Source organism: Narcine bancroftii, chromosome 13 (genome assembly GCF_036971445.1).
Source record: "Narcine bancroftii isolate sNarBan1 chromosome 13, sNarBan1.hap1, whole genome shotgun sequence".
In the NCBI taxonomy this organism is placed as follows: Eukaryota; Metazoa; Chordata; class Chondrichthyes; order Torpediniformes; family Narcinidae; genus Narcine; species Narcine bancroftii.
In genome coordinates this window covers 10,557,294-10,568,668 of record NC_091481.1, presented here as the reverse complement: position 1 = coordinate 10,568,668, position 11,375 = coordinate 10,557,294, and the positions used below count along the sequence as shown (strand labels likewise).

Sequence of the window (11,375 nt, the reverse complement as noted above, 5' to 3'; positions counted from 1 at the left end):
GTATGTAAAAATGGAGGCAGACTACAAACCAGTAAAGGGGGGGGGGTGGTGAAGAGGGGTATGGGTTGGAGCAGGTTCCCAAAAACAGGAGATAATATGGGAGAGAGGGCACAGGAGCAAGCAAGGGGAGGATGAATGGCAGTGTAACCTGTGAGCTCCAGTAGTTATGCTCTTTTGGACTCTGGATCATTTGAGAGGCAGAGAGGGTGATAATTTCAGGGAGACGCACCCCCCCCCTCCAAAAGTCAGGAGGCAGGTAGCTGGGTGACTGTCAGGAGAGGGAAGGGGAATAGACATAGAGAGCAGAGCACCCCTGTGGACATCACCATAAACAATAAGTATACCATTTTGGATACATTTGGTGGGGATGACCTACCAAATACTGGACCCTCACCCTAGAAAGGAAGGAGAGACAAGGGGAAAGCAGTTAGGGAGACAGGTAAGAGGTTCTGTGGGAGAGATCAAGAATCCCGGATGGTCTGTTGCCTCCCTGGTGCCAGGGTCTGCGATAGCTCTGATCAAGTTCTCGTTATTCTCAGGAGGGAGGGTGAACAGTCAGATGTTGTGGTCCTTGTAGGGACCAATGATGTGGGTAGGAAGGATGAGGAGGTCCTGCAAAGAGAGTTTAGGGAGTTGGGGGGAAAAGTTGAAGGACTTGACCTCCAGTTGCAATCTCAGGAGTGCTACCTGTGCCACGTGTTAGAGAGGCTAGAAATAGGAAGTTAATGCAGCTCAATATGTGGCTAAAGAGATGGTGCAGGTGGGAGGGCTTCATGTTTCTGGACATTTGGGCTCTGTTTCAGGGAAGGTGAAACCTGTTCTGATTAGAAGGTTTGCACCTGAACTGGAGGGGAGGGGAGGGGGTGGAGTTTAAACTAGATTGGCAGGGGGATGGGAACCAGAATTGAGGGGAGGGGAGGGGGAGTTTAAACTAGATTGGCAGGGGGATGGGAACCAGAATGTTAGAGTAGATAGTGAGGTGGAGGAGGATGAAGGTCATGCGAAGGCTGCACGTTGGGACAATGCAAGGAGTATTGTTGGAAAGGCAGACAAGCTTAGATCATGGATTGGCATGTGGGATTATGACGTTATTGCTATTAGTGAGACTTGGTTGTAGGAGGAGTAGGACTGGCACCTCAATGTTCCAGGGTTCCATGGTTTCAGATGTGATCGAGGAGAGGGATGAAAGGGGGAGGAGTGGCATTGCTAGTCAGGAAAAAATCACAGATGTGTTTAGTCAGGACGGCCCAGAGGGCTCATCTACAGAGGCCATATGGGTGGAGCTGAGGAATAGGAATGGTGTGACCACACTGAAAGGCTTGTTTTATAAAACCATAGAGAAATAGCAAACTGATGTAAAAAAACAGAAAGTTGTGATAGTAGAGATTTTAACTTTCCACATATTGACTGGGACTCCCATACTGTAAAAGGGCTGGATGGTTTGGAGTTTGTCAAAAGTGTTCAGGAAAGTTTTCTTAATCAATATGCAGAGGTACAAACAAAGGAGGATGCAGTACCTGATCTATCTGGTTCCCTAATGTGTAGGCAAATTTTGGGTCCATAATGTCATTAGTTTCGTTAATTATGTATGGTCCTTGAGGTAAGATTCTAATTTGGAAAAAGGTCAATTTGGTGGAAATGAGAAAGGATCTACAAAGAGTGGATTTGGATGTGGTTTTTAGGCAAAGATGTATTCAGTAAGTGGAAGGCCTTCAAAGGCAAAATTTTGAGAGTGCAAAGTTTTCATGCTCCTGTCAGGATTAAAGGCAAAGTTAACAGGCATGGGGAACCATGATTTTCAAGGGTTATCAGCAATCTGGTTAAAAGAAAGAGAAGTGGTGTATAGCAGGCATAGGCAATGAGCAAATGAGGTACTAGAAGAGAATAGAAAATGTACTAAAATACTCAAGAAGGAAACTAGGAAGGCAAAAAGAAGACATGAGGTTGCTTTGGCAGATAATGTGAAGGTAAACCCGAAGGTTTTCTGCAAGAATGTTAAGAGTAAAAGGATAGTAAGGGACAAAATGGTCCTCTAGAAGATCAGAGTGGTCATCTATGTGTGGAGCCTAACGAGATAGGGGAGATCTTAAACAGTTTTTTTTTTTTTGGATCAGTATTTACTCAGGAAACTGGCATAGTGTACAAGGAAGGAGGGTAAACAAGCAGTAGTGGCATGCAACATATAGAGATTTAAAAAAGAGGAGGTTCTTTCTGACTTACAGTGAATAAAGGTAGATAAACCCCTAGAGTCTGATATGATAGTCTCTCAGACCTTGAGGGAGTCTAGTGTGGAAATTGCAGGGGCCCTGGCAGAAATATTTTAAGGGTGAGGTGGTGGAGGATTGGAGGGTATCTCATGTTGTTTCGTTGTTTAAAAACTGATTCCACTTTCCCTTGCATATGGGTGAAGCTTGAGCACTTGGTTTGGGTTGAAATGGGAGCAGTTTTCTGATAGAATCACTATCATGACGGTCCCAGCAAGAAGAAGAGCAGAAAAACCTAAAGGAAATAGGTTTGTTTACTTTCTGATCCATGGTATCTCCTGAGGGAGAAGGGCAAAGCTGTTGTGGCTGGGATGAATGAGTCCTTTGGTGAATATCCAGTTGGTGATGGCTTGACAAGTATTAGAGAAAGGCTCATACTGGATTACTCAGTTATATGCTAGAGGTCAGTGGTATCTGAACTGTTGAGTGAAGGCAGATAATTCCTGGCAGTGAAGGCATACAAGTGAGTCTAGCCCAGAATTCTGGAGTTTATTTGTATTATACTTGGGGTTTGGAACTTTTACAAGTTGTGTAATTAAGGGAGCAATGTAAACATTAGGATGAATTTTACAACTTATGTTCAAATGGATTTTTCTCTTTCTATTTTCTCATGTTGAAGGGTGCGATGTGCTGAAGCTCTGACCTAATTGAACCAGCCCCAAAATCCAGCACCAGTGGGAGCAAATGAAGCATTTAAGGGAAAACATGAAATAGATGACAGAGAAAGAAACAGAAGGACTTTTTGATTGGGTGGGATGAGATTGGTGGGATGTAAGGTAGTTTTGACAGGCACTCTTTCTTCTATTCTAGATCTACACTAAATTTCATGTTCAATTAACCATTTATTGTTTGATGTTCCAAGGAGGTAGCAGCATTTTGAGAAATTCTTATTATTTATTTGTGAATTTTTCATATAACTAACAAATGGTACTGATAAATCTCTCTCAAATATTCTTTTTTACCTGTAACTATTTTGAAGTTTCTATAGATGCCCACTTACTTCATTTTTACCATGGCTCCTTGATGCCATAATTAGTTGAATGATGTCTGCATATTGAGGGCTGTCACTTTCATCTCACCTCTAGAATTAATTTCTAAGGTCTATGCGGACCAAACCTGTGAACTGACCTGCAACCAGGAGGTCCTTATCAAACTCAAATAAATGAGATAGACAACAGACTCGCCAAGGCAAATAGCGCCTTTGGAAGACTACACAAAAGAGTCTGGAAAAACAACCAACTGAAAAACCTCACAAAGATAAGCGTATACAGAGCCGTTGTCATACCCACACTCCTGTTCGGCTCCGAATCATTGGTCCTCTACCGGCACCACCTACGGCTCCTAGAACGCTTCCACCAGCGTTGTCTCTGCTCCATCCTCAACATCCATTGGAGCGCTCACACCCCTAACGTCGAGGTACTCGAGATGGCAGAGGTCGACAGCATCGAGTCCACGCTGCTGAAGATCCAGCTGCGCTGGATGGGTCACGTCTCCAGAATGGAGGACCATCGCCTTCCCAAGATCGTATTATATGGCGAGCTCTCCACTGGCCACCGTGACAGAGGTGCACCAAAGAAAAGGTACAAGGACTGCCTAAAGAAATCTCTTGGTGCCTGCCACATTGACCACCGCCAGTGGGCTGATAACGCCTCAAACCGTGCATCTTGGCGCCTCACAGTTTGGCGGGCAGCAGCCTCCTTTGAAGAAGACCGCAGAGCCCACCTCACTGACAAAAGGCAAAGGAGGAAAAACCCAACACCCAACCCCAACCAACCAATTTTCCCTTGCAACCGCTGCAATCGTGTCTGCCTGTCCCGCATCGGACTGGTCAGCCACAAACGAGCCTGCAGCTGACGTGGACTTTTTTTACCCCCTCCATAAATCTTCGTCCGCGAAGCCAAGCCAAAGAAAGAGTTAGGGCAGGAGTAGCAAACACCAGAGGACATCTATACAAATTGAATGGAGGAAAGTTTAGGGAAACCATTAGGGGTAAGTTTATTACACAGTGAGTTGTGGGAGCCTGAAATGCCTTGTCAGGAGTGGTGTTGGAAGCTGAAACATTAGGGACATTTAAAAGACTCTTGGACAGGAACATGGATGAAAAAATAGAGGGTTACGAGGTAGGAAGGGTTTAGTTTTTTTCAAGATAGGAATATATAGATCAGCACAACATCAATGTTATTATGATCAAGTTATTGATGGATTAGGTAATGCTTGATAGTATCTTTGATTATGTACATGATATATATCAAGTTCAAGGTTCCTTTATTGTCATATACAGGTAGTCCTCAACTTATGATGGGGTTATGTTCCAGCACTCTCATCATAAGTAGAACAAACAATGTCGAAAAAGGGCAGTAGGATCAGTGTGGGGACCGACACGGGGTCGTGGGAGAGAGCGGGACAGTGGATCAGTGTGGGGGCCGACATGGGGGTGTTGGGAGAGAGTGGGGCAGAGGGATCAATGTGGGGACTGACATGGGGCTGTGGGTAGAGAGCAGGGGAGTGGGATCAGTGTGGGGACTGACATGGGGCTGTCGGGAGAGAGTGGGATCAGTGTGGGGACTGACACAGGCCTGTGGGAAGATAGCAGGGCAGTGGGATCAGTGTGGGGACTGACAATGCTTTCGGGAGACACTGAACATCATAGCCTCGCCCAGCCAAAATTCTAAGTACAGTACCAATTCAAACCATCATAAAAAAATCATGTCAGATCATTGTAAACAATACACAAAATATGTTTTGTTTGCCTGTAAATGCAAATAAAGAGACATCACTACTCTGGTCCCCCAAGCGTGAAGAGAAAGAAAAAAAGAGTCCCTTCAGAGACATCGAGTGTGTCTGGATCCTGCCTCCTCTGATGCCACTGTCTTCTGCACTTTCATAACCTCCTGAGCTGGACGACATCATGTTTGTTCCAGTGGTGAACTTGAGTTGCTTGCTCCTAGTTCCCAATGAAGCTGTTAATACCCGAGGCCCTTTGGGAACCCTGAATCATCATCTCTTTGTTGGTGATTATAATGGATTCCTTCTGTCACTAAACATTCCCATGTCTTCACCCATACTCTGTAATTTCTGAATGTTAAGGACACAAAATAGTGTAAAAAAAAGACCAATTGCTGCATTGCATTCATTAATCTTCATATTCTTTTCATTTGTGACCACAAAAAACAGGGAATCTTGTATTAATCCTGTTGGAAGCAATTGTGTTAAGTATGCAGCCACAAAAATACCATTACACTATCTTGGATGCTATGGATGTTCGCTTCTCCAATTTAGCTGGCACTGTATGAGAAATCTTAGCGTCATCAGTGATGTTCTTGTTACTGCTCTTGTACCAAGAGACATGATCTTGCAATAGGCGTTCAAATTACACCAAGACAGCTGGAGAAATTAAACTCAGATCAATAATTAAATAAATCTGGAAAAAAATAGACCATGAAATTGAAAGGAAATCTGCCACATTTACTTAGTCTAGTTTAAATATGGGCTAAACCCTACCAATTGGATTAACTCTTTATTGTCCCCTCAATTCAAGAATGGACAATGAATGTTGGTGTTGACAATGATGCCCACAACCCGAGAATGAATACATGGAGGAAGTCTTCTCACTTATTCCTCTGCCCAAAGACCATCTATTCTAAACAGAAAAAAAGTTTGATTAAAATTATGTATTATCTGGCATTTGCCAATACTGTTCAGAATATTTTAAGATAATATGACCCAAGAGCATGGGTTGAGATCTCCTTGCTTTTGTGTATTAAATATTATGAATCTTTTGGTTTTCAAAATGAAGATTTGATTCACAAAGTCAGGCTTGAATTGATAACATGTATTAGTTGAAAGTCAACAAAGTAAATTACAAATCAATCTTTAAGTTAATTTTGCTCTTTGTAATGAAAGTTCCTCCATTGGCACAGGCCCACCATCACCTTCTTAATTCATGTACAATTAGTGCTGTCTTTCCAGTGGCCCTATATGTTCAACTGAAAAAAGTTATTCCTCTTAACCAAGAAAATAATAATAACTATAAAGGTAATAATAACAATAGCCCTGGAAGTAAATTCTGTCACTACCTTAAACCAAAATTTTACTCTGATCCCCATTGGTTTTCCTGTGTTCATCTGGTAATATGAGCTTGGAATAAAGCATCCATTTCAGTAGTCAGGTATATTTGGTGAGCAATATAGCTTCCCCAATGTAGCTGACTGAATGTAATTTGGGCTTAATAATCAGGATGTTAACCCGAGAATTAACATTGACAATAGTTGACTTATCCTTTCACTAAAAAGTAAAACTACAATGCTGGAGAAACTCATCAGGTCAAACAGTATACTTTATAACTTTATATAGTAAAGATAAAGAAAAATAACTAATATTTTGGGCTTGAGCCCTTCATCAAGGTATTACCTTCATGTTTTACTTCTATCCTTTCACTAAATTTGGAAGACTTTGCAGAGATATTGTTGGTGATATTTCTTTCACTGCCTGGAGATGTAGTCTAGATCTTGGAAAATGTAGCAGGGCAGGAATCATTGCTGTGAGGTACACCATGAGTTTAGCATCAGGTCTGAGGTCCTGATCTTCAAGTATTCTTTTCAATCTCTCGATAAAGGCAGATATTGATGGTGAAATTAAAATTCAACAACATCCTAAATAGTTGATTGATGTATTTCCCAAGACTAGTTTCTTTACTATCTATTGATGTCTCTCTCCAGTTTTAAGAAAGGACTCAAAATTCATCCATTCAATCAAGTTCTCAGCCAATGTTGCTAACAGCACCTAGTTATTCATGTAACACCCTTGCATTTCCACCTTGTACATGCAGATTGCTCTTTTTATGAATTCAACTGTGCAGCACAATGGGATACTTTACAATGCATGGAATAACTAAAACATTTGCCTGCACAATAACAAAGAAGAAAAAAAATGCATGTATTACTTTGAGCAAAAAATTAGTTTACCTGCTGTGGCTACATATTTAGTCAATTCTGCTTTTAAGGTTGGGACTGAAAAGAACTAGATAGTTTTCAACCTCAGAAAATAGCCATACATGTGACCCCTGTTAAAATGGTGGTGGGGGGGGGGGGGGGTGGAGTTGCTGTGATTTGGGAACATTGCAGTTGTTAGAAAACACTCCATTTTCTATGACATGAAACCATGTCATTGGTGCATGAACCATAAATAAAAATTTGTGTTTATTTGCCTTTTTTCCCCCCCACATAAATTATGTAAGTGTGAGCTTTGTTATGCATCTCAAGTTTTTGAGTAGTGAATTAAGTAATGGTGCATTTTTGTAATGTGAACAGCTATAACGCAGGGGTCACTCATACAGGTTTTGGTGAGTTGGGGAGGGGAACAGAACTAAGTCTAATCATGAGAAAAAAATTACTGGTCAGCTGATGAATTAGTTTCAGTTTTGGAGTTGACATTTTAGGAATGATGCCAAGGGTTTGGTGAGAGTCCCAATGAAATTTAACAGATTAGTACCAGGGATGAGACTGCCAAAGCTGAGTTATTCTTAAAGCATAAGAAATTGAGGATTGATTGAATAGAGATGCTCAATATTATAATATGATTTTGATAGAGAGAAATTCTAGGGAGAGTTATTAACCAAAGGATATGGATCTGCAAAGGAGACCAGACTTAGAGTGGGGTATATTTTAATTCACCAAATTGTTAGAAACTGGAATGCACCATTTGAATAAGTGACTGAAGACATTCTTAAATGGGGATTTGGATAAATACTTATGGAATCAATTTTTAGGCTATTAGGAAGGAGCAGGAATGTGGGAGTAATTGGAAAGCCACTTAAAGAATTGGTACTGATATAGATGGCTGATTGGTCAACGATTCTGTGATCCTAAATCACCAGCAACAAAGAGGTCACCGCAAGATGTCATCGAAGTATTACATGACAGAGGAAAATTATAGCTTCAGAGCTAAATGAGAAATTACGATCAGGTGACCTAAACAGAGAAAGTAAGTAATATATTTACCGTAGATTAAAAATGCACCAAGAATGCAAAATGGTAAATATTTGGTATAACATATCAGATTGACTGGTAAACTCAAAAATGCCATAATAGGTGAACAGGAGAGGGGAGGCATAAATTTCATTGAGTTTTATTTTAAACTTGTCTGTTCTTTAGATGAAACAACAGAGTCCATCCAAAATGCCGTTTTTCAAATTTTAAGTGTCTTGACTAGAAGAGGTGAAAGATTGGCATCAATTCCAATCCATTCTGGCCGGTAAGTAGCCTCATATTTAAACACATTTAAGAAGGGTGAGCTGGGCAAAGTGAAGTTTGAAAGGTAGACAGCCTTCCCACCAGCTAGGTAAGCAGCCCAGAATCCGAATGTGCCAATGGTCATTATGATGTGGTTGCAGTGAGCAAGAATGGCAAAGTCTCTATGTGGCTTTGATTCATTCCCATCTCCTGAGAAGTAGACATCCCCTTTGGAGGCATCTATATTCTCACTACACCTGTCAATTCCATTGCTTACCACTATGAAGAAAGCATCCTTGTATTTATTCCTGAAGTAGGACATGGCCTGTGCCAAGTAGTTTTTTAAAATCTCCAATCACACCTTTCCACTTCTGGGGCATAACATGCAAGTAATCTCCTCTCCAAACATGGATGCCAATGTATGTAATATTTTGACGTCGTGCTGTAATCTTCTGTAAATACAAGGTGACTTCCTTTGTGGTGAACTCATGAAAAGAAAATTCACAAAGGATTTCTTCCCAGATGTGGTGATAGAAAGTCCAAGAAGATGGATATCCTGAGAATTTAATATAATCTCCTGAGATATGTTTATACTTTTCTTCCATCCAGTCAGAAAGATGATAGTTTTTCCAAGGAATCTTGTCTTTAACCTCTTGATGGAGAGTAGAAAGTGTAATCTTGAAGTTCTGAGACAGGTAATTTGCCATTGCTGGGAAAATGTAGGCTTGCTTTGAGTTTAATCTGGCCAAAGCAAATAAAGTTGCATATTGTCCCATCTGATTACCAAGCCTCCCAACTGGGGAAATTGTCCATAAGCCTTTGGACGATCTAATGGCCTTGAATAATTCATAGTCTTCATTCTGGGACACATTTTGAAACATCATTGGTATTCTCCATGGTGGTCATATTTTTAATCTGATTGAAAGTATTCCTCCCAAATAAGATTGACTTTTAACTTTCTTTGTAATAGAGCATAGGCCAAAGTGTGCATAGGGTAAACAGTGAAAGGGCTAAAATGAGAAGCAATTTCAGAAAGCACCATGGCTTGCCATTGAATTAATGTACTTGTGGAATATGTGTTGTGTTGCCCATCTTTGCAAGCTTGTTATTGTTCTTCTGTTATGCTCTCAGTTCAAATGAGACTTCATCAAAGTCCTAAAAAAGGAACAAGGAGGGAACTAATGAGACATAATGCAAAATGAACTCCAAGGCAGGAGGTGGCATTTGCTGGTGATAATGTAGAAGTATGTTAATTATCCATTGGCATCCTACCTTCCCTGTTGAGCAAGAAATTCATTTGTTGTACACACCACATCAGAGTTCACAGTTCAGCTGCAGATCGGGTACAAATTATGTTCAATCTGCTGAAGGAACTCGGTATCAGTAGAAGTTGTTTCAGGTCAGACCTGCTGAGTTCCTCCAGCTGATTGTTTTTTTTTGCCCAAAAATTCAAGACTTATCTTATTCAGTAAAATTAGTCTAATCTGTATCGGAACCCTTTCCACCTCACTCAACTGTACATTCTTTAATACGTTTGTCCAGCAAAAATCTACCAACTATTACTTCCAAACACTAATTGAACTGGCATGTTTTGTTAGTGAGTTATATTTCTACAAACCCTTGCATTGGAGAAATGTTTGTTAACCTTTTTCCTTGAATGATTTGGATTGTCCTTTTCTCCACGCTCATAGCACAAATGGTGTTATTCCAACTAGACATCTTGGACCAGTGGTTCTCTGCAGGGATCTGTGCTGAAACCTTTGTTGCCTATGATGTATATTAATGATTTGGATGAAAATGTAAGTGGGCTGATTAGCAAGTTTGCTGATGGAAAAATTGGTGGAGTTATGGAGAGTGGCGAAGATTGTCAAAGATTTCAGCGGAAAATAGGCCATTTGGAAATGTAGGTAGAGAAATGGCAGATGCAACTTAATCTGGAAAAGTGTGAGGCATTGCACTTGTCAAACGTAAAAAGAAAGTGCATAGTAAATGACATGCCCTTTGTTGCATTGATGATCAGTCATATGGTTCAAGTTCCTTAAAGTGGAAGCACAAGAGGCTTGCACTCTGCTTTCCTTCATTGGTCAAGGCATTGAGTTTAGTAGTTGGGAAGTCATGTTTCAGCTGTCTAATCCTAATTGGGCTACATTTGGAGTATAATGTGCAGATCTGATTGCTACATTGTAGGGAGGATGTAGAAGATCTGGGGTTTTTTTTTTCAGGCAAGCAAAGAGCAGAATTTTGTACAATCCCATTAGAAAATCACTACAGGTTGAATTATCCAAAATGCCTGGGACCAGAAGTATTTCGGATTTTGGATTTTTTTGGATTTTGGAACACCATTTAAAAAATGCACTCATTCACTCAGACTTAAAGGTACATGCATACTTATTACAATACAGATACACGATCCTTTATTTGGAACCCTTAGGAGATAATGTGTTCCGAATTTTGGATTTTTCTGAAATTTGGAAAGCCAGATATAAACCCACCCAAATTGTGCTGCCGTATCCACCCCCACCCCCTTCCAGTCGCCCTGCTGTCTCCCCCCACCCCCCTCACCCACCCAACTCACGCTGCCAGTCCCTCGCCCACCCGACTCGCGCTGCCAGTCCCTCGCCCGCCTGACTCACGCTGCCAGTCCCTCGCCCGCCCGACTCGTGCTGCTAGTCTCCCCCTCCCCAGCTGCTTGACTTGCGCTGCTGGTCTCTCGCCCGTCTGACTCACGCTGCCGGTCTCGCCCCCTCGCCTGCCTGACTCACTCTACTGGTCTCTCTCGGCCTCCCACTCGCTCTACCGGTCTCCTTCCCCACTTGCCGGATTTTGGAGCTTTCCGGATTTTAGATGTCCGGATAAAGGATAGTGTACCTGTACAAATATT

The 11,375-nt window shown here is 41.4% G+C and overlaps 2 protein-coding genes across 3 annotated transcripts in view; one reads left to right on the top strand and one right to left on the bottom strand.

Moving 5' to 3' along the window:
• Positions 1-11,375, top strand: part of LOC138748650 (carboxypeptidase A1-like) — a 37,559-nt gene that overhangs the window by 6,146 nt on the left and 20,038 nt on the right. For both annotated transcript variants that reach the window (XM_069909191.1, XM_069909192.1), the window contains exon 2: positions 8,417-8,516. The gene's annotated coding sequence lies outside the window, so the exon portion shown is untranslated. The remainder of the gene's footprint in view (positions 1-8,416; positions 8,517-11,375) is intronic.
• On the bottom strand, positions 8,389-9,705 carry LOC138748652 (galactoside alpha-(1,2)-fucosyltransferase 2-like). Its single transcript, XM_069909193.1, is given in 2 exon segments — positions 8,389-8,840; positions 8,842-9,705. Coding segments are annotated over 2 exon segments (927 nt in total). The 5' UTR covers positions 9,379-9,705; the 3' UTR covers positions 8,389-8,450.